The sequence below is a fragment of the Mugil cephalus genome, chromosome 22 (assembly GCF_022458985.1).
Source record: "Mugil cephalus isolate CIBA_MC_2020 chromosome 22, CIBA_Mcephalus_1.1, whole genome shotgun sequence".
In the NCBI taxonomy this organism is placed as follows: Eukaryota; Metazoa; Chordata; class Actinopteri; order Mugiliformes; family Mugilidae; genus Mugil; species Mugil cephalus.
This window is the reverse complement of record NC_061791.1, coordinates 18,573,284-18,599,487: the sequence shown is the minus strand read 5'-3', so window position 1 is coordinate 18,599,487 and position 26,204 is coordinate 18,573,284. Positions and strand designations below refer to the sequence as shown.

At 40.7% G+C, this 26,204-nt stretch overlaps 1 protein-coding gene across 1 annotated transcript in view; it reads right to left on the bottom strand.

The window, feature by feature from the left end:
• The window catches only part of tmtc1 (transmembrane O-mannosyltransferase targeting cadherins 1), a 110,297-nt gene that overhangs the window by 23,185 nt on the left and 60,908 nt on the right, over positions 1-26,204 (bottom strand). The window contains exons 7-10 of the mRNA XM_047575489.1: positions 18,886-19,075; positions 12,940-13,061; positions 2,787-2,954; positions 761-874 (exon numbers count right to left, since the gene is read on the bottom strand). Coding sequence (XP_047431445.1) covers positions 761-874; positions 2,787-2,954; positions 12,940-13,061; positions 18,886-19,075 — 594 coding nt within the window. The remainder of the gene's footprint in view (positions 1-760; positions 875-2,786; positions 2,955-12,939; positions 13,062-18,885; positions 19,076-26,204) is intronic.

Here is a 26,204-nt window from a genome sequence, read left to right as displayed (position 1 = left end):
CAAACAGAGGCTGTGAGCAACGGCAGCCACTGTCTCATGAGAGAGGTCAGAAGAGATGTGACTGGACCATTAATGACAGATCCAGGGTTCCTTTTCTGCCACACGCTGCTGAAGTCATTACTGAACGATGAATAATGAAAGTCTGTTCAATAACATTCAACTGGGGAAGAATCTATGGGGAGCAAACTTTGAAACTGTGCTATTAACATACATTTAGGGATTTTTAAATGGCATGTTTGACAGCTAATTAGTCCATATCCAATCCAATCGCCAACCTCTTGCCTGCAGACCAGTTGCTCTCCCCTAAAGTAATGGCTAACAAAGATCAAAACAAAGGTCACCACGGTTTGATGATCTCTTTTTCTGATTTTTTTTTGTTCCAGATGCTGTTGAAGTTATTTTTAAGACAAACTCCCTTGTGGCAAGGAAAACCAGTCATAAATGAAATGGAAGAGAAAACACTGTGTTAGAATATTACAATGTGTTTCATATAAGCTCATTCAATAAGAAATTTTATTCCAAGTGAAACTTTTGAAGTTCTCTGTCAACCCTATGTTTTCACTTTCTCCCTGGAGAGATTGATTCTCCTTCAAGAGTCAAATGTTTTCTTGACTACAGAAATTATGTAGTCTCTGCTTCAGGTGGATATCTAATTGTAAACTTTGTGTACATCTACTGCATTTAAAGAGGGCTAGTCTGCCCTTCAGAACTGTGCTTTTCAAACACACAACAGCAGCTTCAGTTTATTTTGGAGACAGACCTCAGGGCAGTGTTGTAGTGGTGAATGGCCTCCTGGTGCCGACCGTTGTCTTTCAGGAAGTTAGCGTAATTGTAGTGGACTTTGGCATTGTGAGGCAGAGTCTGGATACCAGAGCTGAAACAAGAGGAAGAAAAGGGAGAGAGAGGGGCGCAAGGTCAGTTTGAAAAAAGAAATAGTGGTGCTGACATCTGAGCAAAATCCCCAAGAGAACAAAAAACCCTTTCAAGGAAAGGAAGTCTTAACCCCAGGGGGTGGCTAAGATTCCCAGAGCTAAGACTGAGAGCCTTAGCCACAGGGCAATGGGCTGACTTCAACATTACCCATCTGGGTCGGGGATTTTAATCACAGTTGAGAAAATTATACCTCTGGGATGATACACTTCCACTGAATAATATTTAATGTCCGTGTCTTCAGATTTCACTGAGTTATATCTTATCTAGAAGGACAATCATGTTTCACTCAGATTCCCCTCTAACAATGCCTCTCTTTCAGAATCAACTTGGGGGAGGCTCTTGGCTTTGTCCTGCTGAATATCCATGTAAAGCTACACATCCTGTCCAGTAACTCTGCAAAAGTTCAAATACTGTCTAGAACAATTGGTTAGTTTACAGAGGAGCCCTGAGAAGGCTCCATTTTCCACATTTCCTCTGTGATATTCATTTCATCTGAATGGAGGTTTATTTTAACACTGCGTGTTTCCATGCAAACACACCCACTTTATCAATACCATCTTTAAACACACAGGTTATTTTTCACCACTTTAGAGTACATTATGCTGACCTACATTCATCCCCTGAGGACGTTTCCAAGACACTAAACTTGCCTAACAAGTCTAGGGATTATAAAACATTTCAAATCATGGAGCCTTTGTTAAAGTCCCTAGGATGTTGAGTCCAAGTATGCCCCCGGAAAACAGAAGCATCCAAGTGAATGGAAATTCACTTTCATCTATGATGAATGGATAGAGTGCAAAAAGCTGTCATGTGGAAGCCTTCACATGGACAGATAAATCAATAAATAACAGGCTGGGCCTTGTCTGACAGTCAGATAACAGCACTGTGTGGGTATCATGTACATATTGAATCTATATTTCCACTGTCATGGTCACAAATACAATAGGATCAAGAGTTATAAAGAAATATTTCAGATTCTGCTCCAGATCATTTGTCAAACTGAAGCAGATTAGTGTCACTGATATTACTTTGTTTTCAACAGAAATAGTTTCTAAGGGGGGTTTTAAAACATTTCGTGGACACTGGATCAATTGTATCCAAAGCACCATCAGGCATACCCAAAAGTGACCATAACATCACAAGATGATAAATCAAGCTTTGGTTGAGATAGAAAAATTACTTTAATTACGTAAGCTTTTTGTAAGCAATGGTAAAGAGCCATCACAGTGGCTTCATTCAAGCAGGGAGAACATACTTGCAGGACAATTTAACAGAGGAGGAATGGTCAGAAGCATGGCCAAAAGGTGTTGAAAAATGGCATCTGGACTTGCAGAGTTTCTTGAAGATGTTTCGCCAGTCATCCGAATAGCTTGTTCAGTTCTAAGAGGCTGGTGGAAGGTTGAGGTTTCCTATTTAAACATCGACTTCTCACTCCCCACTCTCTACAAGAGTCCAGCTGCTTTTTTTAAAACACCTTTTGGATTACCATGACCTGGATGACAGGATACCCAAATGTAAAGATCCACTGTATGTGGGAATGTCTACAGATACTTACCAAATCATTGGCAAGAAAGTGCCTCTTAGTTTGTAACTGTCTATCAAATCTTTATCCAGAGGACTTCATTACTAAATCTAAAATCTAGAAATGTCAGGTCTCTACTAAATATTTGTTTTCTGCAAGCCAAACGTTGTATAGCTTGCTCATGGACATCAGGTACACACTGTGCAACACTACAATGGTTGCTTTTTACTTATAAGCTACACAACAAAGAGCAGACCTGATAAGCTTTGGAAAGTATTTTCAGATAAACTATTTCATAAAAATTCTCATTTTTAGACACACACTAACTTACCGAAAGAGGGCCTCCCTGGAAAGCCAAACGTTGTTCTGTTGAACTGTTTTCCAGGAGAAGAGCAAGAGCAGCAGTAGCATAGAAACACTGAGGACTGTGGTGCCCCAACGGCATACCACCGAACAAAGCCGACCCAGGCCATGAGCCACCAGGATGCAGTACCCCATACTGAAATAGGAGGGCAAAGGGAGAAAAGATGGTAAGGAAAATGGGGGAGGAAAGAAAAACAGAATTCACAAGCTTCTCTTGATCTGCCATTGCAGTCCTACATCCTTCTCAGCTGTCACTGTCATCACACAACTCCCCATCAACTATGGTAGAGGATGTAATGCCTACTGGTGGTGCCTTTTTTCTTAGTACACTGTTGTATTGTTTCAGTCCAGGTGAAAAAGTCTGCCTTGATAGTACAACAGCAACCACAAAGGACAAAGGGAAGAGGAGACAGGGAGGGAAAAATATCGAAGAAGGCTTAGACTCCCATGACTTTGTGATAAGGATGAAAAAGTCAGAGCAAAGATCATAGGAGAGCGTAGTCAAGAAGGCAAAAACTAGTCATGACAGAATCTGGGAAATAAAAGCAGAAAGAGGATAGAGGAACTGTGGTATCTACAAGCTCTTTAAAATATGTTAGCTGATTTGTACAATAAGACAAAATTAAACTGGAGAGAATATTATAAAGCAGCACAATGAAATTAATCACTACAGCCTGGTGAAATTAGATGGTGGTACAGCAGGTAAGTTCCTTTATGTGGGCCATTTTCTGCCCTTTGTTAGCCCAGTAATGCTTTCACAGCAACCAAATACATTTTTAGAGCTGGTTAACTAATGTTTAAGTGTCAGTGATACTGAATTGTTTAAAATTCCTGTCAAAAGGAAACCAAAACACTGTATATATCCTGGCTAGTCACTGTCCTGCATTATTGGGAGTGAGTACAAACTTCTCCACCCAAAATATGGAACCTATTCTCGCAAAAAATCTGCCAGGTCAATCATATTACAACCACATAATAATTCATACCACATACAATTATTCTTCTTGTTCCTGTGATTTTCTTTTCTTATTTCAAAACCCAACCTACAACTGCAATGAGGCATTACACCGATTAGGCATAATCTGACCTCATATGACGACCTTCTCATCAGAGAATGGACATGAACCTTCTGCGGGTGTCCCGTGGTGTTTGGCAACAGAATGTTATGAACGGGCTATTTGGGTCCTATGGGTTGAGGGGAGGGTCCTCTGTGGATCATCCCACAGATACTTGATCAGTTTGGGATCTAGAGAATTTGGAAAAAACATTTCTGTAAAACTTTGGAGAGGCTTCCAGTCCTAAGTCTCTCTCTTTTCTCTCCAACACTTCCATTATATATTCATTAATTTAGGAGGTAGACAAATACAGCACCACCCTCCCTGTGGATCCAGTCAGCTATGACAGACAAATTATGCAGCCACAAGTCATTCTGTTATTTTTTCACAGATTTTTTTTAGTTTTTTTCCTATTTGAAAATTTAAGGTCTGTTTTTGCATTCACAAAAAGAAAAACAAGCACTTTATTGGAATACTTAAATTAATAATCCTTTCATAACAATCCTGAAAAATTATCAGAACTTGATCCTCGCATGACTGGTAGACTAGTGCCTGTGTGTGTCTGTGTGTCTGTGTGTCTGTGTGTGTGTGTGTGTGTGGTCCATCTCATTCCAAACCACCTCGGGGAATGGCATGTCGTAGCAGGACAGCAGCCACCAAACCATTCAGCGTGCCTTCAGTTTTGAATAAATGCCCAACAGTGCCACCAGCAAAGCCTCCATACTTCACAGTAGGAACCACAGACCATCCGTTCACCTTTTCTGCGTCACACAACACGGCGGGAGGAACCAAAGATCTCATATTTGGAGTAATCAGACTAAAGCACAGATTCACACTGGTTTAATGTCCACTCCTTGCGTTTCTTGGCCCAAACATATCTCTTCTTCTTGTTGTCTTCTTTCTTCTCTCTCTTCTCTTCTTCTAGTAGTGGAACAGTTGATGTAGAAACATGTCTGCTACTAGAACTCTGTGTGGCATTTGACTGGGTTCCAATATGAGGTGCTTTTAATTTAAGATAGTGCTGTTGACTCAGATGAACTTATCCTCAGCAGCAGATGTGACTCTTGGTCTTCCTTTCCTGGGGTGGTCCTCATGTGAGCCAGTTTCGTCATAGCGCTTGATGGTTTTTGTGACTGCACTTGGGGACACATTCAAAGATTTTGCAATTTTCCGAACTGACTGACATTCAGTCCTTAAAGTCATGATGGACTGTCATTTTGTTGTTCCTAAAGCGTTTTTGTGGGGACCCTGCTGGGGATGGCTGCTGTCATCAGGGAGTATCGCTGCTATGGGGTGGGGGTGTAACCCCATAGCATCCTCTCAAATGTCACCTTGGTCGTGCCCTGTCTCTCTGGCATGCTGGGACTGGAGGGGCTGCGGTTGCGTGGTGGATGGGTACTTTCCTGGCAGGCTCTGATTTGTGCATCAAAAATAATTGATGACTCCCACCTAATAAGGGCTGGACTCACTATGTGCTCTATCTCTGACTTAGCTCCTCCACTTGAGACACACTTACCCGCTCGTACTCTCCCATCTCCCCAGAGATCTACACAGAAACCCTCTGGACCCCCTCAATCCTGAGTGAGGTGACTTGAAAAGCACAGGATTCTTCATTCCACCAGTTACTACAAGCACCACATGCCTCCCTATCTCTGTCCATCCTTCCACATCTTCCCTGTCTTTTGTTCTTCCCCACCATTCACTGAGGTGTAGCACTGTCCTCCCTGCCACACAAGGTCATTCCACTCAATAAAGATCAACAAACTAGCTCCCAGGTAGGGAGCACTGAAACAATAAAATATTCAGCTGCAAGAATAAAACTGCATCAATACCATATAACATGGACACCTTGTGGTGTTTAACTGTGGACAAATGCAGACAGCTGCCAGGAGTGGTGCAGTGTGTAATCATTCTCCTTAGGCTTGTTAATATTTGTTTGTTAATGTTTCTGGAATTTTCACTAAGTGGGAGAAATCAGGCAGTGCCAGAAATTTCTGATATACTAAATAAACACACATCATACTGTTAAGAAATGCTGCATTGTTATGGCAGGCACTTTGGTTAGTAGCTGAGTTACAAATAAAAAACACTCTCGAACCTCTAGTTTTAATTGGAAACTCTAGAAATGCCAAGGTAGGCAGATAACAATCCTCCCATTGAACTGAAGGAAGACTGTTGAAGACAAGCTAGTAGATACTGATAGATTCTGACAGCAAACCAATTTGCTCAGCAGATTCATTTGAGAGAAAAGGCACTTTGTGTGTTTGAACCACTAGGTTTTGGTGTATTTCTCTTCATCCCCTCAACTGTCAGCACTTTCAGGGCAATTAAGGCTTCCAAGTTGTGAGGCAAAGTTCACCAAAGCTGAAATAATTGGACTGAACCCATTAGGACAAAAAGAGGAGCTAAAGCCTGTTAGTGTCCAGGTGTCGAGTGAATCATTTCTGATGTTGTAAGAAATAAAATCAAGATTGAGCCGTTTAGTTTCCAATTAACCTGGGTAGAACTAAATTAAATAAACAGAAGAGAAATGTCAGCAAGAAAGCAGCCAACAATCTTATCAAAATGCAGCTTTGTCAGAAAGCTAAAAACAGTTGTCTCTGGACAGAAAATGAATTAAAGAGTTGGAAACTGGCTCCATGAATGCATACACACTATTATCACCAATATTTTCCTTTGGCCTTATTAAATTACTTTGCATGACAGCAGCAACAAATACATATGTGTTTCTGTGTAATGTTTTTCTTTGTTTACTACATATGGTCTTTATTAAAAAAAAGAAAAATCATCCCATTGTCATTTAAAGCAGAACAAAATTACTGAGGACATTTAACATTTAAATTGAATTTAACCTGATAGTTCAGAGTGCATACAAAAGCACACAGGGATAAAAACACAAAATAAAACTTATGAGGCTTCCAGTCCTCGTCCCTCTGTTTTCTCTCCAACACTTCCGTTATGTATCCATAAATTTAGGAGGTAGACAAATACAGCACCACCCTCCCTGTGGATCCAGTCAGCTATGACAGACAAATTATGCACCCACAAGTCATTCTGTTATTTTTCACAGATGCCATTTCTATTATTGTTTTGTGTTTCTTTCCTATTTGAAAAGTTAAGGTTCCATTTTTTTGCATTAACAAAAAGAAAAACAAGCACTTTATTCACATACTTAAATGAATAATTCTTCATAACAATCCTGACTGGTAGTGTGTGTGTGTCGGATTGAGGACATCTGTGCAAAGTGAGGACATTTTGGCTGGTCCTTACTTCTTTACGAGGATGTTTGAGGGTTAAAACTCAGTTTTAGGGTAAAGGTTACAATTATGTTATGGTTAGGGTTAGGGTAAGGCTTAGGGTTAGGAGTTTAGTTGAGATGGTTAAGGTTAGGGTAAGGGGCTAGGGAATGCATCATGCCAGTGAGTGAGTGAGTGTGTGTGTGCGTGTGTGTGTGTGTGTGTGTGTGTGTGTGTGTGTGTGTGGTCCATATCATTCCAAACCACCTCAATTGGATTTAGGTCAGGTGACTGCGGAGGTCAGGCCATCTGGCTCAGCACTCTATCACTCTCCTTCTTGGTCATTGAGGTCATTGTCCTGCTTAAAAATAAATGATGGTCCAACTAAATGCGGATGGAGTGGATTGGCATGTCGCTGCAGGATGCTGTGGTAGCCATGCTGGCTCAGTGGGCCTTCAGTACGTTTACATGCAGAGCTTAATCGAGTTATGCTCAAAATTCGACTTTCTGACTACAGTCCTTGACCCAGTTTACATGCAGAGGAGAAAATGGAATAACTCTCATAAACATGTCATCCTCCTCCACACTAGATGGAGATATGTATCTTTTCAACGGGTAAATACCACGTTAATACAGCCCATTTTCCAGGTGACCTATTACGTGATATAATAAACAAGAGTTGTCCATACGGCAGACCGGCATTTCAAACGACAAATATAGGAATAATAGTACATTTTTAAATCTCGTACGTAATGTTCGTGCTACTTCTGGTGCAGATAAGATCTGCGCTATCCCTCAGACAGTTCTTCTACCGGCTCTGTTTACCTCCTTCTTCTACGACCAGCTTTGTTGGATGTTTTTATTCCGGGGTCACATGCCAGCTCAGTGGTTGTGGTACATGCGCACATGCATTATCTGATTGAAATCTGCGATTCAATGTATACATGCCGGAGAAAACCGAATTCCAATCGCATTATCTGGGTGTCTTAATTTGATAATGAGAACTCCGATTTTAATCAGAGTAACGTGTTTACATGTGCTTAAGTTCTCTCGTTATAGTCTGATTAAGGCAATAATTCGTTTTTTCACGTGCATGTAAACCCACCAGTGTCACAAGCAAAGCACCATCACACCTCCTCATCCATGCTTCACCTTTGGAACCATGCATGTAGAGACGATCCGTTCACCCTTTCTACATCGCACAACAACACGGCGGGTGGAACCAAAGATCTCAGATTTGGAGTCATCAGACCAAAGCACAGATTTCTTAGCAGCTATTTGACTATAGAGGCCTGATTTGCGCAGTCTCCTCTGAACAGTTGATGTAGAGATATGTCTGCTATTAGAAGTCTGTGTGGCGTTTATCTGGGATCTAATATGAGGTGCTATTACTTTAAGATCATGCTGTTGCTGTTGACTTGGATGAACTTATCCTCAGCAGCAGATGTGACTCATGGTATTCCTTTCCTGGGGTGGTCCTCATGTGAGCCAGTTTTGTCATAGTGCTTGATGGTTTTTGTGACTGCACTTGAGGACACATTCAAAATTTTTGCAATTTTCCGAACTGACTGACATTCAGTCCTTAAAGTTACGATGGACTGTCATTTCTGTTTACTTAGCTGATGGGTTCTTGCATTAATATGAATTCTAACAGTGTCAAATAGGGTTGTCAGCTGTGTACCAACCAAACATCTGCACAACACAACTGATGGTCCCAACTCCATTAAGAAGGCAAGACATTCCACAAATGAACCCTGACAAGGAACACCCAGAGAAGGCCAACAGTTTGTAGCACTGTCAACAAAGCGAAGGGTGGAATCTAAAATATAAAACATATTTAGAGTTATTTAATTAGTTTTCTTTGTTACATAATTACACATATCTTGGTTCATATTTTGATGTGATGATGTCTGCAGTATGTAGGTGAGTCAAAGAAAAAAAAGCACGTAGAGAGTAAACTTAGAGAAAAAGATGTAAAATTCCTGAAGTACATAACAGATATCCGTGTCCGTACATTGTAATTACAATAACTGGAACAGTTATGGGCTGTGCCATCTTGCGAGTTTGGAGCCAGAGTCTGTATGACCTCAGAGTGGAGCCTCGCGGAGTCATGATATTGATGAACCAGCTACACTTCCTCCAGACTCACTCGAGTTTTCGTTTAATTAATACTACCTCTACCAGTTATAAGGAAATGATTAATCCATTATTTCTGGTGGCTGGATCAACAGATTACCTGCACAAAGGCAAATTATTCTGAAAATGGTACCCCTAAAACAATAAATTGGTTATAGAGTCAGAAGGATTTCAGTCAAAGCCTCAGCAAAGCCTTGAATTGAAAATTGTAGGTTTTTACTGAGAAGCTGTGTTCAGCAAGTTCTGGGAATGACAATCCAATGATGCCTGTATGCAGTGATTAAGTAGGCAGGGGCTGTAAATCTCTCAGCAGCCCAGGTTGTGTGACTGGAGAGACTATGAACTCTTGACAGATGTATGACACATGTCCATTCAAGGTTAACAGAGAAGGCCACACACATATGTGGTGCTTTGACATTGCCTTGTGTTGCAAGTGGGTGGTCCTAAAAGGCATCCATATTTGCTGGCTCCACGCAAAACAGTCCCCAAACAAATGCAATAGTCATCTGATGCTTCCTTTGAGAATGAGGTCTTACATTTCTAACACTGCCTGTTCACTGCCATTGTCACTGTCATTCATCACCAGAGCTCCAAATCTCCTGGTGCAATTTAAAGTGGCATTTAGAAACAGACTTTGGGAGCTAATGGGAGGCTAATGTGGGTTCTGTTGTGCAGCAGCTGTTGCCTGACTTCATGACAAGCGATTTACAGAGCATATGAAAAATGTAACACAACACCACAATGCAGAGAGGAATGGCATTTCGAGTCCAGTACCTTCTGTATCTCTTTCAGTACAGTCCATTCATATGCTGTATATTATAGTGTTTTACTACACTGCAAAAAAAAAAAAAAAATGCAGTGGTCCATCAAGGCCAGCAAAGCCTTTTCTGCTGGCCTGAACTTTATCAAAATCGCTGACTTATATTTAATATTTCCTCATTAAAAAAAATATTACATCTTATTTAATTATTCTCACAAGCCCTTCATGTTGTCGGCCTCTCAGCTGTGGTGTTTCCTTGTATTAGAGCTTTTATCCAATCATATTTCAGCCACCATGTGTCTAAGAAATCTGCCTGGGCCTTCACGCTGGCTGAAGCTTGTAATACCTTGTAGTGACCCTGTTCCTTTAACCAATCACATTTCAAGTTTGTATTCATATGCCTTCTCTGGAGCCTGAATTGAAGGCCTAGGTGGTATAAAGTGTTTTGTCATGTAGAGTGCAATGTACATTTGCATTTTTCATAACTTTCTGTCACATAATGTGTAAAATTGTGACAATTATATGTGAAACTGTGTAAAAAAAATAGATTTAACACTTAACACCTCTCTCAGCTAATGAGGCCTCCTACACAGTCAACATATGGAGGAAATGTCTCCTTGCATGTCGGAAGCCTGAGAGCCTCTCATAGCTAAGGTGAAAATGAGTCAGGATGGAGAGCTGGTGTTTGAACTGAGCTCAGGGAGTAGAATTAACATCTTCGGACAGTAACACCACAATTAGCCGTGCAGCCGTTTACGTGCTGAGTGAGATCAAGTCAGGGGATTTCTTTGAGCTCTATCCCCTGAAGGCTTCTGCTTCCACCCAAAGCCTCCTACTCAGAGGGTGGATTCAGTGTGAGTGTATTTGTAAGAGAGTGTGTGGACCCCATGGGCCCTCTAAGCCTCATCAAGGTCACCCCAGCTCCCAGAATCTCATGATTCACACAACACTTTTACACACTTCATGCATCACTAAACGTCAAGGATTAGACGCCTGTGCCATCCAAGATAGTAAAGGAACAGCAGCACTGGTGCCAATTTACTCTCATCAAAGTCTAAGGGAAGAAGACAGAAAGATAGAAATGTACAGAACAGCATAAACATGGAAGATTAATCAAACACAATGTGGGAATTAATCTACACTTTACAGCACAAGGTCATCAGTGAATTAAAAATTCATGTCAAATATATCTGAATACTCGTGCAAAATGTCCCTAATCCCACCAAAGTACAGCCACTTTACGCTGTAAATTTTGGTCGTGCTAATCCCTGAGCACAAATTTTTCAGTCACTGAGCTGTAGTTCAAGTCCTTGACTGAAACAATATGCATACGCAAACAGAACTGCCTCCCTCCTACACTGGGGAAGTGCCTTCAATGTTATGACATGCTGAACTTTGGTGTGATTTATGTAAGGACTGTAAGTTTTAGGATATCGTCTGGCTGTAATGTGTCGCTCCCAAGCTTTCGCCCAAATTATTACTTTGTAGCCCTTTTGATCCGGCCCCTTTGTGAACCACGCATATACATGACAGGGGCTTGAAAGCAATAAAAATGAAAATCTAAAATTAAGTGTTAAGAATCAAAAGCAAGAAATGGGGAGTATGAGTTTCTGAGGGAGCAATAAAAAGAGAATGAGTGTTGACGGACGGAATGATGGACAGATTAACTGAAGGAAAAGGAGGGGAAAGGGAGGGACTGGGTGCAGATAAGCAAAGCAGGCAAAGACTCTCCAGTGAGAGAGGAGAGGCTCTCGAACTGGAGCACAGTAACAGAGTGATACTGTTCTCCAAGAGAATGTAATTGATGACACTAAAGCAATGCCAGAGTCTACTCCTGAGCTGAGAGGAGAAGCTTTGAAACATTTGACACACTTTAAAAAGTGCTGCTACCACAAAATACTGTGTGTGTTCTGAACAGCAATGACAGTAGCCAGCTAATGTTGTAGCTAGCTATTGCTAGGACTGATAGCCTTTGTAAAATTTGGACCATTGATACACTGATGCTTTGTGATGCAGTTTGCACTCTAGCCCTTAATCATTCAACTCAGACTGTATCTCCATACAGAGACATGAACTACCTGAAACAGTTATGCAGACTTAACCCATTTCAAGCAAATGGCCAAGACTTGAGAATGTCCTAAATTGTTCCAATTCAGAAACATGCTAAAACAAACAAGCAATACTGTTTATAGTGTCATAGCCAGTAGTAGTGAGAAGTGCATCACTGGGTCAGAGCTGCCAGCCATTCAAGACATTTACTACCATCGCTGGAGAAGGAAAGCACAGTGACCTCAGCTACCACGGCTATAGGCAATTTGATCTCCTACCACGTGGCAGGCAGTTCTGGAGCACTCTCATTCAAACGAGCAAATTTAGGGACAATCTTTGCCATGTTTGTTTGATTTCTTTATTAATTGTATTTTTGCTTCTGTGTAGTCAAGTGGGCTCCATGCACCAAGAGTTTCATTTTTTAGAGTATTTGACAATCAAGAATCTTGAATTTGTAGCAACAGTGTTTTGGATTGTTGTGGATAAAGGTGCTAGATAAATAAAGATGTTACATTTATTCTAAGAATGCTCAAAAATAGTGTGCAGAAGTACAAGCATAAAGAAATCCTTTCCCTATCGATCAAACCATTTTTATTGTGAAGCCCACCTTAACTCTAGTTTCAAATTAAGTAACTTAGAAACATTTCACATCTTCTTATTTGTTTCAAAAACAGCAATTGTAAGTGACGAAAATCTAAATGAGATGGAACTATAAATACATTCTTACTGAAAAAAAAAAAACACCTCAGCTTTGAAGTGTGAGTCGATACTTATCCAGTGTTACTGGATATTAAATAAAGCTGAACATTTTTTTTCCATTTCAAGACAATGCAAAAAAAAGATATGAAATAGTATGTGAGAGAATACGTGTGTATACGTACTCACCTTGGCATGTAGAGAACTCTCTCAGCCACAACAAATCCCACCCTGAAGAACAGGTTACTGGCAGGAATGAAGGGAAACACCAGAAATAGCATTCCCACCAACAACTCCCTGCTCTCCTGCCTCTGCAGACATAAAGAAAGTGAAGACAAACACAGAGGAATGAGTACACTCTCAGCAAACAAATCTCATATTACAGTTTTTCTTTAATAACGTGAGACATAGGTTCCCAGTGCAACCTCTTCAAACAGCATCGCTGAAAGGAGTAGTCATTATAGATAGTAATATGTGGCACACACACACACACACACACACACACACACACACACAGACACTTGTACACGTGAACGTTCAGCAGCCGTGACCAATCTGTCCGCAGTATGAACAACACAGAAGCAATTAAGGCGATTAAATTATCAAATTACAGTTAATTCCATTCTCTACAGAGCCTATATTTGAGGCCATTCACACTGCATAAAGCCCACAGCCTTTGACATGTTATGTGTTATGCCACCATGGCCGTGTTTACTTGAACAAACAGGCCTTTAATTTTTGGCAGCTCAGTGGTTCAGTGGATTGGCTCATTAGCAGTAATAAGAGCAGGAGAAGTGTGCAGTGCTGATTAGTGTCACTCCAATCAGAGGCTTGTTCTACTGTCGGCAGGCACGTGGACACCTGGGACCATCCCTGACTGGAAGGGAGCTATAGTGACATTATAGGCACGTATATAGGAAAGTCTAAAATACACTTTGAGCTACTGACCCAATCTTCAAATGGTAATGACCTTAATGTTGCAGAGAGAACAGCAAAAACACACTGCAAGCTGCTGATCTGACACACACCCCCATAACCATTATGAACCACTCCAAATGTAAACAGTGAGCTGCTGATGGCATCATTGACTGCTAGATGAGAAGGCAGCCGCTGAGAGTTGTGCTTTGACAGCAGACTATTCACAGATGGAGAATTATTATTACACTAATTATGACTGCATACGAGGTAATTCTGCACAAATATGGTTGACTGATGAACACATATAAACTCACTCAGCCACATCAAAACTGTTTCACTTTGTGTATTTACTCTGCAATGATTGGAGGCTAAAGAATGCAAAAACAACATATTATAGTGTCGCCAGTTGTTGATTTAAATTGTTATGGGTTTTACAGTGGCAGAGGGAGAGACAAAGATACTAGGTGAGATGAATTTGAGCCAAAAATGTACTGCTAGTAGTATGGGGTCACTACTCAAGCGAACAAATCCAAACGCACGTGTGGAACGCAATGGTTCAATCATTCAGTGTGACTTACACACGATATCGTTATCTTTAATGTCAGCCGCTAAGGTCTTGATCTACATTTGCACCAACAGAAAGTAAAACTGAACACTGATCCAAAGGCAGTCTGCACCGTAGCTGCTGTTACATTGTGCGATCCACTAGTCTTGTGTTCCATCTTACTTCAACTCTTCAACGCAACCCCAAGGTGGAACAGTGACTTTATAAATCCCCTGTAAAAATAATTCAGATTTCTAATAATAGATTCTGCTTGTAACCCAAGACGTATTTTGCTGGGCCAAATGTATGTCTTCACCTCACCACTAACACTAATGAAACAAAGGCACAATCACTGTTGTTTTGGAATCAGGCTCTAGCCTCCTTTGCTGACCCTCTTTTCTCTCCGCACTTAAAGGCTTCTTTCTCTTCACGTCTTCACATATTGCTGCTCTGTCATTATTTCCTTCAGTCTTTTGATCCTCCTTGCTTTCTGGCCTTTCTTTTTAATCTCTTCTCGATCTTTTATCACCTCAGCACTTTGCTGTATACTGCATTGTGTTATTCAGCTTGAAGAACGGTGTCACTTTCAAGGTGGTGGACTGACATTATCCAACAAGATAAATCAACGGAAATGAGTTCACCAGAGATGAGTTTAGCTAAAAGAAATGTGCTCGGAAGTGTCTCAGTGTCCCTTGAAGAGTGGCAAAAGTGCAGACAGGTTCAGTGCACTCTTCCTTTTCAATACTGGTGTTTTCAGACGGCAGAAAATCCAAGTATGGGTGATGAAAGCCTGTTCTCAAATGGCAAAATAATGATGTCAATATCCACCCTAGTGGGCGGTGCCTAGAGTTATAATGCAGCTACTTTTCTCCCACCGGACACAAGCCATGTTCCATCTCAGGGGCTGATATTTTCAACGGTTCAAGTTTGTTGACCCATTTATAAATTCTGGGACCAGGTGTATTTTAATCAGCACTGTAGCCTGGTGGTCTCGCTGAGTAACTGCCAGAATGGTAAATTGTCTGTAAACCATGTACAGGACTAGACTTAGAAACAGCATGTTCCGTTGAGTTATTAGCGAGTTAAGAAATCAATATATGACCTGGGCCAGAGGCAACAAACCTAGAAAGAAAACAACATTTTAAAAGTACAGTATGTAAGAACATTCAGGCAATTACAAACAGGAACAGTGGTCATGGACAGTTGAATGCAGCGGATTTGTAAATGGGAGCTAAGTTTTAGTTTCTGTTGCAAATGGTTCCAATCATTAGAAGCTGCAAACTGAATGACCAAAAGAGGTGTAGGCTCCGGGGGTGATAACTGCGACATATACCGGAGACTGCAGGTTTGAATCTACCTCGGCCCAAACCCAAAAATGTCGGTTGCATAGGAAAGTTTATCATTCTCACGGCCAACAGAATGTCGTCCCAAGCGGACCCAGCTGCGGACCCAGGGAAATGAGACAGAAACTGAATGAAGACCTGCTGCCCACACTAGAAAGACTAGCCAAATCCACAGATGGGCTGGCACACACACATGCATACTCTCACACACACACACACAAACTGACCAACTGGCACAGAAACATCCGCACACTGGCAAAAATGGCTGTGCAGAAATGGAGAGTGAACGGATGTAAACGGGCACAGATGAAGTTTACACACGCACGCACAGACTACTTAAATTTACTGCCAAATTCATCCATGTTTCATCCACTTTTGACTCACAAGCTTCTAAATATAACTTTGTTTACACGTGCGAATGTGTGTTGAGTTCCTACAGGTCAGGGAATTCTTGTCCGCAGAGCCAATTCCAAATGATTTCCAACTGTTTGTTACCAGACTGGGGTTATAATTAAACTCCAACACCAAGGTAGAATTCGCTATGGCTTTGGAGTCACTGTGAGGTTGTTAACGCCATGTCAATCACATCCTGAGTGAAGTGGAGTGAAGTGAGAGGCGCACGTGAGAATGCCAATTATTTTTAGAAGTCGCGGTGGGATCAGCAATGTGCATTACACGGAGAACAAGACCGTGGAGAAGAAGCCTTGAGGGTCAGGAAAACTTGTTCATACTAACAGATGCCTGATATTTGAGCACAGCAGAGCGTGGGTGACAAGCTGAGTTTTAATTCAAGAGGCATATTACTGAGCTTAAAAACACACCATTTATGGTGGATTCCACTAACGTAAAGTATATTAAGTCATGAAAATTAATGAGTTGTGTCTAAAACTGGTCTTTCCATGTCAACCAGTAAAAACTGATGAATTGGTTTTAGGTTTAGGCTTTACATTGTCGCTGCTTGGCTCCTCAGACAGAAATGAAGGCCTATCTGCCTCACCAAGTCAAGTTTCATTTGAGGAATTTTTTGTCTCTACAGCTAGCTCCCAACAGGCTCTAGCTCCCAATAGTGCTCTCTGCTGATGCTCTAATGAACGAATAGAAAATTATTTTGAGTAATCTCATTTTTCTAGATTGCAAGTTTGACAACCATGACGTGAAGTTCTGACTTTTTATTGTGGAGAAAATGTTACCAGACATGAATACAGATATTCAGAATGTACAGCATGAGAAAAAGCAGCAGCACCACCTGGCAGCATTTAGTACAACCAAAACATATTTCCTGCCAAGAAACAGTTCTGTTTAGGAATGTTTTCTGCCTAAAACTGCAGTACAGTTCAATAAAAACTCCTTGAACCAAATGTCATCTGAAATGTGAGGAAGATAAGCAGAGGCGTCGAGGAGAAAAGAAAATTAGACTGTTAAGCACTGCGGTTGGACAGCAGCATTTCAAAAGCTGCTGAGAATTAAGTGAGTGAAAACCTCTAATAAAATAGAGAAAAAAATGTGTTAGATGAGAGCTTAAAATATAGAGGGATAGAGGATATAATAGCGGAAGCGTATTATGTCTTAAAAAGTGTGAAATGTTTGCATGACCTGGGATAATATGTTGTTTTTCAGTAACCCGTTGCATTATAGTACCTATCTTAAGTAACACATAAACAAATTAAATAATGCCACAAACTTTGTTATTGGGATTGTACAAGTGTTCTACAGCTGAAACCTTTTCTAACCGATTCTCTGTTTCTGAATTTTTTAACGTAGCTGAGTGTAGGAAGACTCAAGTCTTCAAGATGTATGACTACCTCTCTGTTAGTATTCTGTCCATCTTTGTGAAACGCCTGCCCAGATGATTTGTTTGGACCAGCAGATCTTCGTCTGAGCCTAATCAGTTCCCAAGTCTGGCTTCCAGGATATTTTCAACATACACTGATGAAAGACAACTCATTTGGACTTTGCTCTTTGATGCTTGTTGAACTGCCAGGTCAGATTATTCGACATGCAGAGCAGAGTGAGACTGATGATGCTGAAAATCACTGGATTAATGAAAGACAACTCAGACTACTCAGAGGTTAGAATAAACAGGCTGTTGGGTATGAGAGAATGTGTATTACACAAGCTGATACTTGGTGCCTCGACCTTACAAGTTACAGGACTTCAATTGTACCTGTTTGGGTGCCAAGTGAGAAACCAATAGCATGTTAGACGTTTTTGATGTTTAGGCTCATCAATGTGAAGAATCATAAGGGGGCTGACCATTATACAGCACACACACCTTTAATTCTCTGATTTATATAAGAGTTTGTAAGGGTACTAGAGATCTTGAGGGTGGTCTTACAGGCAATACCACAATACAAAAGCCTGAATGTGCTCAGCTAATCTCATGACATTTCTCTGATTAGCATTTAATTTATGCTCAACAAGTACAGTTCCTCCTCTGCACCTGGACTCGAACCAGCATGTTCATGCATTATCCTGCTTTTATTTGATTTTATTCTATTTGATATATTTCATTTTGCTATATTTTATATCTATGTTTACTATTTTGCATATTTGCATATTTTGCTTCACTGCTTCTGTGAAGCTGAGTTGACATCAAGCAGCAAGCATTTATTTGCTGATGATGATGCTGCATTGTTACTTACAGACTGTTTAGGCTTCTGCATCAATTTGACAGCACAGTCTAGACCCTATGCAGACCCTAGTGCTATAGCCTAACGTGCACCTGTAACTACGTACCATGGGGACACAGAGTTGTGATTGGTCCACTTGATAGTAACGTGTTTCCACTTAAGCATTTCCTGCTGCTTCTTCATCTCTACAGTTTTCAAACTGTTGTTTTGGATCAATAAAGAACTGGTAATCTTAACTGAGGAGGTTTGGAGATACAGACATTTATATGACTCATGTCAGTTGCCATTGTTGAAAGTGAAGCAGCAGGTGGAAAGTGAAGCACCAAGTAGAAACAAAAATTAACCCGACAGATTCATAGTACTCTCTCTGCAGTACTATAAAAGTGCCTTAAGATGTGAATAATAAAAGAGCACAACACCATTTCAAAAATGTCTAGACTCACTCTTATCTATTGTGTTTACAATACAGTCTCTGAAATGCAGAGTAGAGTAGCTGCACTGCTTGAAATTTAATGAGATTTTAACAGCTGCTTTTCTATGGTGTTATCATAGAGTTTTCCTTTGAACCAAAAGTTACAAGCAACCAGCATCGCTAATACTCGTGCATGCTTTTTAAAAATCATATATGAGGGGAGACAAGATTTCAAGGTAAATGGGGCATTGTAAGGCATTTTTTTAGCTACTTGTCGCGTTCTCTTACCTGCAGTGAGAAGACGCAGCGTAGGCAGAGAGTGGCCATCACCACAGCCAGCAGCACAGTGGCTATGTTACGCACATCAACCAGTGATTCCACCAGTGGAATGCTGCCCACCTGCCAGTCGTAACACAGCACAATGGGGGCCAAGAGCAGCCAGGCATTAAAGGACAGCAGGTACGAGTATGTTAAGATCCTGTGAAAATGGGGGATAGTGGGCCGAGACAGAACAGAAGAGAAAGGGAATAAACGAAAGACAAAGTCTTGAATCATGCAGTAATACCATCAAAAGTTAAAATAATCTAAATAATCATCAGTCTTCATAAACACCCTGATAGTGTACATACTGAACAGTCTGGCCATTTAATGAGCAGGCTATGCATGATCCGTGATTAAACATTGATTGTTAGAGCTAAAGCCTAATCCAGTAAGCTTATGCCAAGTTTGATTCATTCTTTTGCTTTTGCTTTGCATGCAGTGTTTTAGTGCCCTGTTCTCCATCTCAATTTGTCAGACATTTTTTCACCACGGATTCAGGATTTGCTTGGCTGTCTGGTGTATTGATTTCTGTGTGCTTTAGTTAAAACAGCCAAGGCAGGTCCAGAGGCACCCTGGCAACAAACATTCATTGTACTTCCACTGATAGTATTCACCCTAGCTTCTAACTGACTACAGTAAAACCTTAAGGAAGTATAGGCTAACCCTAAGCACTAACCCTATCTGATACCACCATAAACAGCATTGATATTAATTTAAAACCAACTCCCAGAGCATGTCCACACAATGGCCTTTTATCATAATAAAGACAAATTCGAAATGGGAATTTCACTAATAAGAAGGTAATGAACCATGTCAATGTTTGTTTTGTCCAACAAGTATGAAGCAGAAGAGGTTAACATTGTTTGGCACTCAAATAGCTGAGTGGCTGGGGAACATGTTATTATTGCTAAAATTTGTTTCCTCTAGTCTTACTATACTGTACTGTAATATTACCTGGGGAGGTTTGGGTTCAAAAAAACAGCTTTGGGAACTTGAGTTAATACATTAGATTTCCTCTATATCCATGGTTAAGGTGTCTTGTCTTCCCAGCCACCTCCCATGGCTGCTCACTGGTCTAAGTGTGCCCACTTGGATGGCACAGAACCAACTTTTTGTATATGTACACTTAAACATGGCAACAGAATCAAATTGATTTGATTTGATTGTACAGGAGGAAGCATACATGCAATAGCCTGTTACTAGAATATGAGTATACCGACACAACTTCGGAATTTCACTCTGGGGCATGCTTCAAGTGATACGGAGGAAAAAAAATACCTCCATGTGAGACATTTTGTTGAAAACAACCTGTATGACTGCGTTGCTATGTTTGTTCATCACTACATAAAGCCCGCCCAAATGATTTGCTTGGGATGGCAGATCTTTGCCAAAACATAATCAGTTCCCAATGGAGCAACTCCAGACCAATTTTCCAACTTTCCCTGCTAACAAAAGGTTTGTTGGCAGGGAAAGAGAGGCTGGCTTCCAGGCTATGCATGTGGCTATGCATGTGGATATACTTTCACACTAAGCTCTCCTCTACCATAGCAATGTGAAACCTGTGAAACAGTCCACATAATATAAGCAAAACAGGTAAAGTAGAAAGCATGTGCTTATTACAAAAATACCAGCTTGTCTAGGTGAAACAATGGACTTGCTATATTTTTCCTCCATGGTCAAACTGGCGTGCGTATGCTGCCTTTCATCCCTTTTTCACTGTTGTGATTGGGCCAATATTATACATGAGCTACCTTGTTGCGCATGCTTGAAATGCTTGAAAAACCAAAAATACAAATCCTTATTTAAAGCATTGCATTAACAACTCCAGACAATTACTGTATTTGAAATGGTCCTGACTAAAGCCCCCGTTAATAGACTTAATGTCCAGATGGATATGGATGTCCAAAAAGTCAATAAATATTTAAGTGCATTTCTCCACAAAACTGTTCCTTGGTAACAGGTACCTTTTGATAAACTCAAATCCACAACCATGTTTCAACAAGTTGAATCAATAAGTTCTATAAAGATAGTTTTATCCTGTTTTAAGGTTTAGCAGTATTTCAAGACAAAATATTTCACTATTTGTTTGTTGTCGTCGTTTTCCTAAACTGATTTCCAGCAAATGTGAGCAGCCAAGAAAGTCAATTCTCCCTCCTAACACCAGCAAAGCCAGTCTCCAACACAAAAGACCCTGAACTTAAGTCACCATTGATTCCGCCAGAGGACATGTTGGACTGAATTCTGAACAGTAAGGCTGCTAAGACCTGCTGCAAGTTAGCCACTGATTTCCTCCAAGGCAGTTGGGGGAACAAGCTGAACTCCCTCTGGACACAGCAATAAAAACATGTCAGAAAAGCGAAAAGAAGCTAGTACTGGACCTCCATCTCGCAGATCCCTCCGCTGTCTCTTTTTGTTCCCCAACATCTGATTAGATTGGCTATTAAAGAGATTGACGGCAAGAGAGAGACATGGGAGTCTGAAATAAATATAGGTCCAGGTCAACAGGCATACAATGACTTGCAGAGGTTGTCACGAGCTCACACCCACAGAGATAATGCAGGTCTCCAATGTGAGGTGCTGACAGGCAGTTTAGTATGCAGTCCTCCTGCCATCCTCAGATGAGCCTGAATCATTAATTCAATCCTCTTTTTTTTCACATTTTTCAAGGCCATATAACCACAAACTGTGGCACATACACACACAGACAGAGGATCACAGGCATGCCGAGTAACAAAAGTTAAGAGCGGAAAATAGTGGTGAGGAATTGTGGAGCAGGAAAGAGAAAATGACTCATTTGTCAGGTGGTGTGTGGGTGCTCTGCTCTCGTGAGTCTCATCTGTAGGGAAGAAGATCCAGTCTTCAGGCGTGAAACAAAGCTCCTGGTTGTATTGCACCTCATCACAGATGAGGCACATCGCAATGATGCATGTCAAAAAGTAAAAGAAAGTAAAAGAATTTCAAAATTCTGGCTGACTCCAACACCCATGTGAGTTTTAATCATATTTGTTAAATGTCATCCAAACAGCTTAAGCCAAAGTCAAGGATGAGAGTTTCAGTTAAATTTAAGCAAACTTTTTCCATGTTAGAATCCTCCCAAATCATTTAAGAGCAATGACTGGCACTGATAGCTGATGGTTCTCTAGGTTCTTCAAGATAACAACCTGTCTGTGCATATATACAAATGTGCAAGGGAGGACTGGTGCAATAAGGAAGTCACCATTTTTACTACACTTTAAAAGAGATACTAAATAAACAAATAAATAATCACAGTTTCCTTACCAACAGACCACAAAGAGTCAGAATGGGTACCATAACATTTTCAACCACATGCACTATACCAACACTAACAGTAATAGTGAAGCCCCACAAGATTGTGTCCTGAGTCCCTCAACTAACATCCTCCACATCAATGACTGCATCACCACCTCACATCTATAGATCAATCTATCATTATTATTTGCCATTATATATTTGTAGTTAATTAACCATTTATCTTTTCTCTTTGTTAATTGACATTTGCCTTTGTGTTGTTTTCCTTTGACTAACATATAAAATGTTGATTTGCTTTAAGTGCTGGCACAGTAGACCACAATAACTTGAGCATGAGCGAGACACATGAATCGGGATGTGATCTGCAAATCCAATAAGCAATTCTATTGTCTCGCATGATTTAGCTTACACCATTATCTTGACCATTGTTGCCTTATATGGGGCCCGGTTACAAGACACCAAAACAGCTCCAGCCCACTGAAAGCTGTATAGATATTAACAGCAAATACTTTAAGTCCTGTAGATTGGAGCCAATGTGTATGACAGATGTTCCAGACGATCTCCAAATACCCTGTCTCCAGTTATTACTTTGTTCCTCGTTGAGCAGTTGAGCTTCACAATCCTCATCTTTCTCCAGGATCCAGCATATCCCGCTGATCCTCTTGTTCATTCATTTACTGTCAAGATGCCAGCATGAGCTATGACAGAATCTTTTTTTCTTTTCTTTTCTTTCTTTTTTTTTACATGTATTTATAGACTGATTAAAATCTCAGTGGAAAACACAGACCTTAAGTCAAATGTTTCATATAATATAGAGTATTGGTGTGAACAGTAGGTGTCACATTACCATGGCCTCAGAAAGGGGCACCTCTCATGTGATTCAATGATTATATTTTTAATTAGTTATTACTACTTTTTTTATCCTCTCTCCAGAGTAGGGCGAAGTGTTCAACTAACTCAGTTAATTAAAGTTTTTGTTTTTGAATAATGTGAAAAAGGCTTATATCACAAAATTGAGATGAAGTCTCCCTGTTGTCATCACCCTGTTGCACAACATGCAACAGGCCTCGTCTATCCCCCCAGATAGACGAGGCTGAAGATCATGAAGTAATGACGTGTTCATTGGACTGACAAGGATTGGAAGCGGTGCCATTGTTATTCTTCAGCTCAGCAGGGCTAACTTTATCACCAGAATACGAATGTTCACAAAAAGTGAAAATTCCAAGTACAACCTGTGTTTGATATTTATGGCATGACTTCACCTGAAATTGAGAAATTATAAAAAGGTCAAGATCCGGCACTCTGTAGTATGACCCTGATAAGGCCATGAGCTGAAACACGTCAATCTAATGAAGTTGTTTCACAAAACAAGTGCTGCCGGAGACGTGATCTCTCTAAAAGAAAAATAAATCAACACATGGATGATACTGTATTGTTGACAATGTGTGCCCTCAGAGCAAAGAGACCGTGGTGGTTACAGTAGATTTCAAAAGGCAGTAGTTGATGAGGATGAAATGTGACACTCCAGCCACCATCACGTATGACTCCATAATCCATCACACCAAAACTGTCATCAAACGCCCACCAAGGACAGAGAGGATACAGAGAGACCTGTGAGGTTCGATAAATATGATTTATCTCTCTCGCAAACACACGCACACGTATGTATAAACAGGGACGATTAATGACAGTCTAGATACTACTGCAATGAGTTATCTAAGACCTATCAGAGTCACAAACATTATGGATTATTACTACTGCATCTTAGATGGAGAGGAAATGCATAAATATTTAGTAACATGCAGAGATGAAGCCTTCCCTCTAACAATGTCAGAGTCTTCAAGGTTCACATCTCTCTCTACCAGCACACTACCGATGTCAAACGGCCAGGCAGGATGGATGGAGAACGCCCTGACAGACAAGCAGAAGCCGAGAATACTGGAGACTCAGCCAAACATCAGGGAGAAGGAATAACGGCAGGAGAACAGGAAGGCCAGAGTGGGAGATATAAGAATCTGCTATAAATTTCCCAGGTGGCCAAGGTGAAGAGTCATTTTTCACTGTTGCCGCACTAACGACAGATTATATGCATTCTCATCGCCAACGACAAGCACTGACACAGCTGAGAAGACCCATCCACACCTTGCTATTGTTACACATTTGTGTCTTTCAGAGAGAGAGCAGAGGTCAAGTCAACTGAGCTTTTACTATATTATTTCTCAGGTACATGTTTGACAACGTGGAATAAACATAGTTGGGCGGTGCTTTCCGGTGGGGCTTTGGAGAAAATGTCAATGCTGGCATCAGTTAGTGATGAAATCTAACCAGAAATCTACAGAAATAAAAACAAAACCAAGCTCTAGATGATGAAAATGCCATTAGTTTATGAGGCAGCTGTTAAAAAAACGGTAGAAGAAAAGGTAGAAGACCAAGTAATTCTAATTTAAATTATACTGTGTTGTTTGGAGACAAAATTAGATGCCGAGAGATTCATGACATTATTATTATTCACTCCTTTCACTGTCATAAGGTTATGCCTGATGGGTGTATACTGATGATATGACTAGTGGGCTAGACTTTGAATGACCACTGTCAAAATTGTCAAATGGCCATTTTTTCCCAAAGCTAGGGTGGTATTAAATATGGGTATAAAATGTTTGCTTTTTGAAATAAGCAAACTATTTTAATTTTAAATGGTCTTGTTTTTCTATAGTGCTTTTCAGTAACAGAGACACATCTACCCATTAGTTTTCATCAACACACATTCATGTACCAGTGCCAGGTACTGGGAGAAAAATCAATGTTTTAGCACACTTGAGAATGCAGTCCATGCTACGGGTTTGTGGACAAATAGCGCTACCTCACAAACACACAGCCACACACAGGCTGTCGCTCAGCTGTGCTGTGTACAATATTCATATTATTAACATTCAGTACACACTGTAAAAGCAATATCTTGGGTCAGGTAAATTTGGTGTACAGGTATACTGTATGTAGTGCCTGCAACAAGGGAAGCTGTTGGAATAAAAAAGTGTGTCCAGTGTGTGGTGTATCTGCAGTTATTTTTCCTATTGTTCCTGGTTCTCAAAGAGAAAGTGGAAAGTGGCCAGAGAAGCAGCAATGATTCTCTCTGCTTTTCTTACTTTTCACTGCACCCTGTTCTTATCCTGTTTTGTGGAAGCTCTGAACCACACAGTGAAGGATGTGCACAGGACAGAAAGTAGATAATCTGCTAGACCTTTGAAGAAGGAGAGAGAGGTTTTCTACTTCAGGTAGCCCCTTGAAGCCTGTAGACTCTGTTGGATATTGTGAAGGGGAGTACACTTTCATCTACACAGTCTTGAGCATGTTCACCTCCAGGTTGTTCTGCCTGCATGTTTACCTTCCACTGATAAGTAGATTTGTTGCCATCTTGGCTGAGTCCAATTACCATAGTGATGCCTGCAAACTTGAGTTTAGCAGCTGTGTTTAAAGGTAAAGACCTCAATGAGAAGCAAGTAGTTCCTTTTGGCATTTAGACTTCATGAGAAATTCTAGTGCGAACTCCAGGGAATTCTTCATAGGGTCCTCCAACTGCAGCATATACTGCAGCATATACACTAAGCATTCTGGGAGATGAATGGTAAGAGGCACTTTTCTTATTATTTTCAAATTTCGTCTGGCTGTTCGCACCATTCAATTAGCATGCACCCACACACAGTATGATCTCTACCCAGGAGAGATGAGCAGTCACACTGTGGGCGCTAACATTTCCGCTTTTCCACATTAACCACACCCACTCCGATACTTCTGACTGATCACAGAATAGTTACCAGACACTACACGAGAACAAAGTTCTGCTCACGTGATGTGTCCAGAACAAGGTGCAAGGACTCCCAAACAAGGGCTGCAAGAATAAAGTTCTTGCTTCTTGCAGGGTATGTCACAGACTTAAGCAACAGCCATCCAGCAGAGAAGATCCAAGGGAAGATTCGAATTGAGTTTTTCTACTTTTCGGGTCACATCCATAGTCTTTG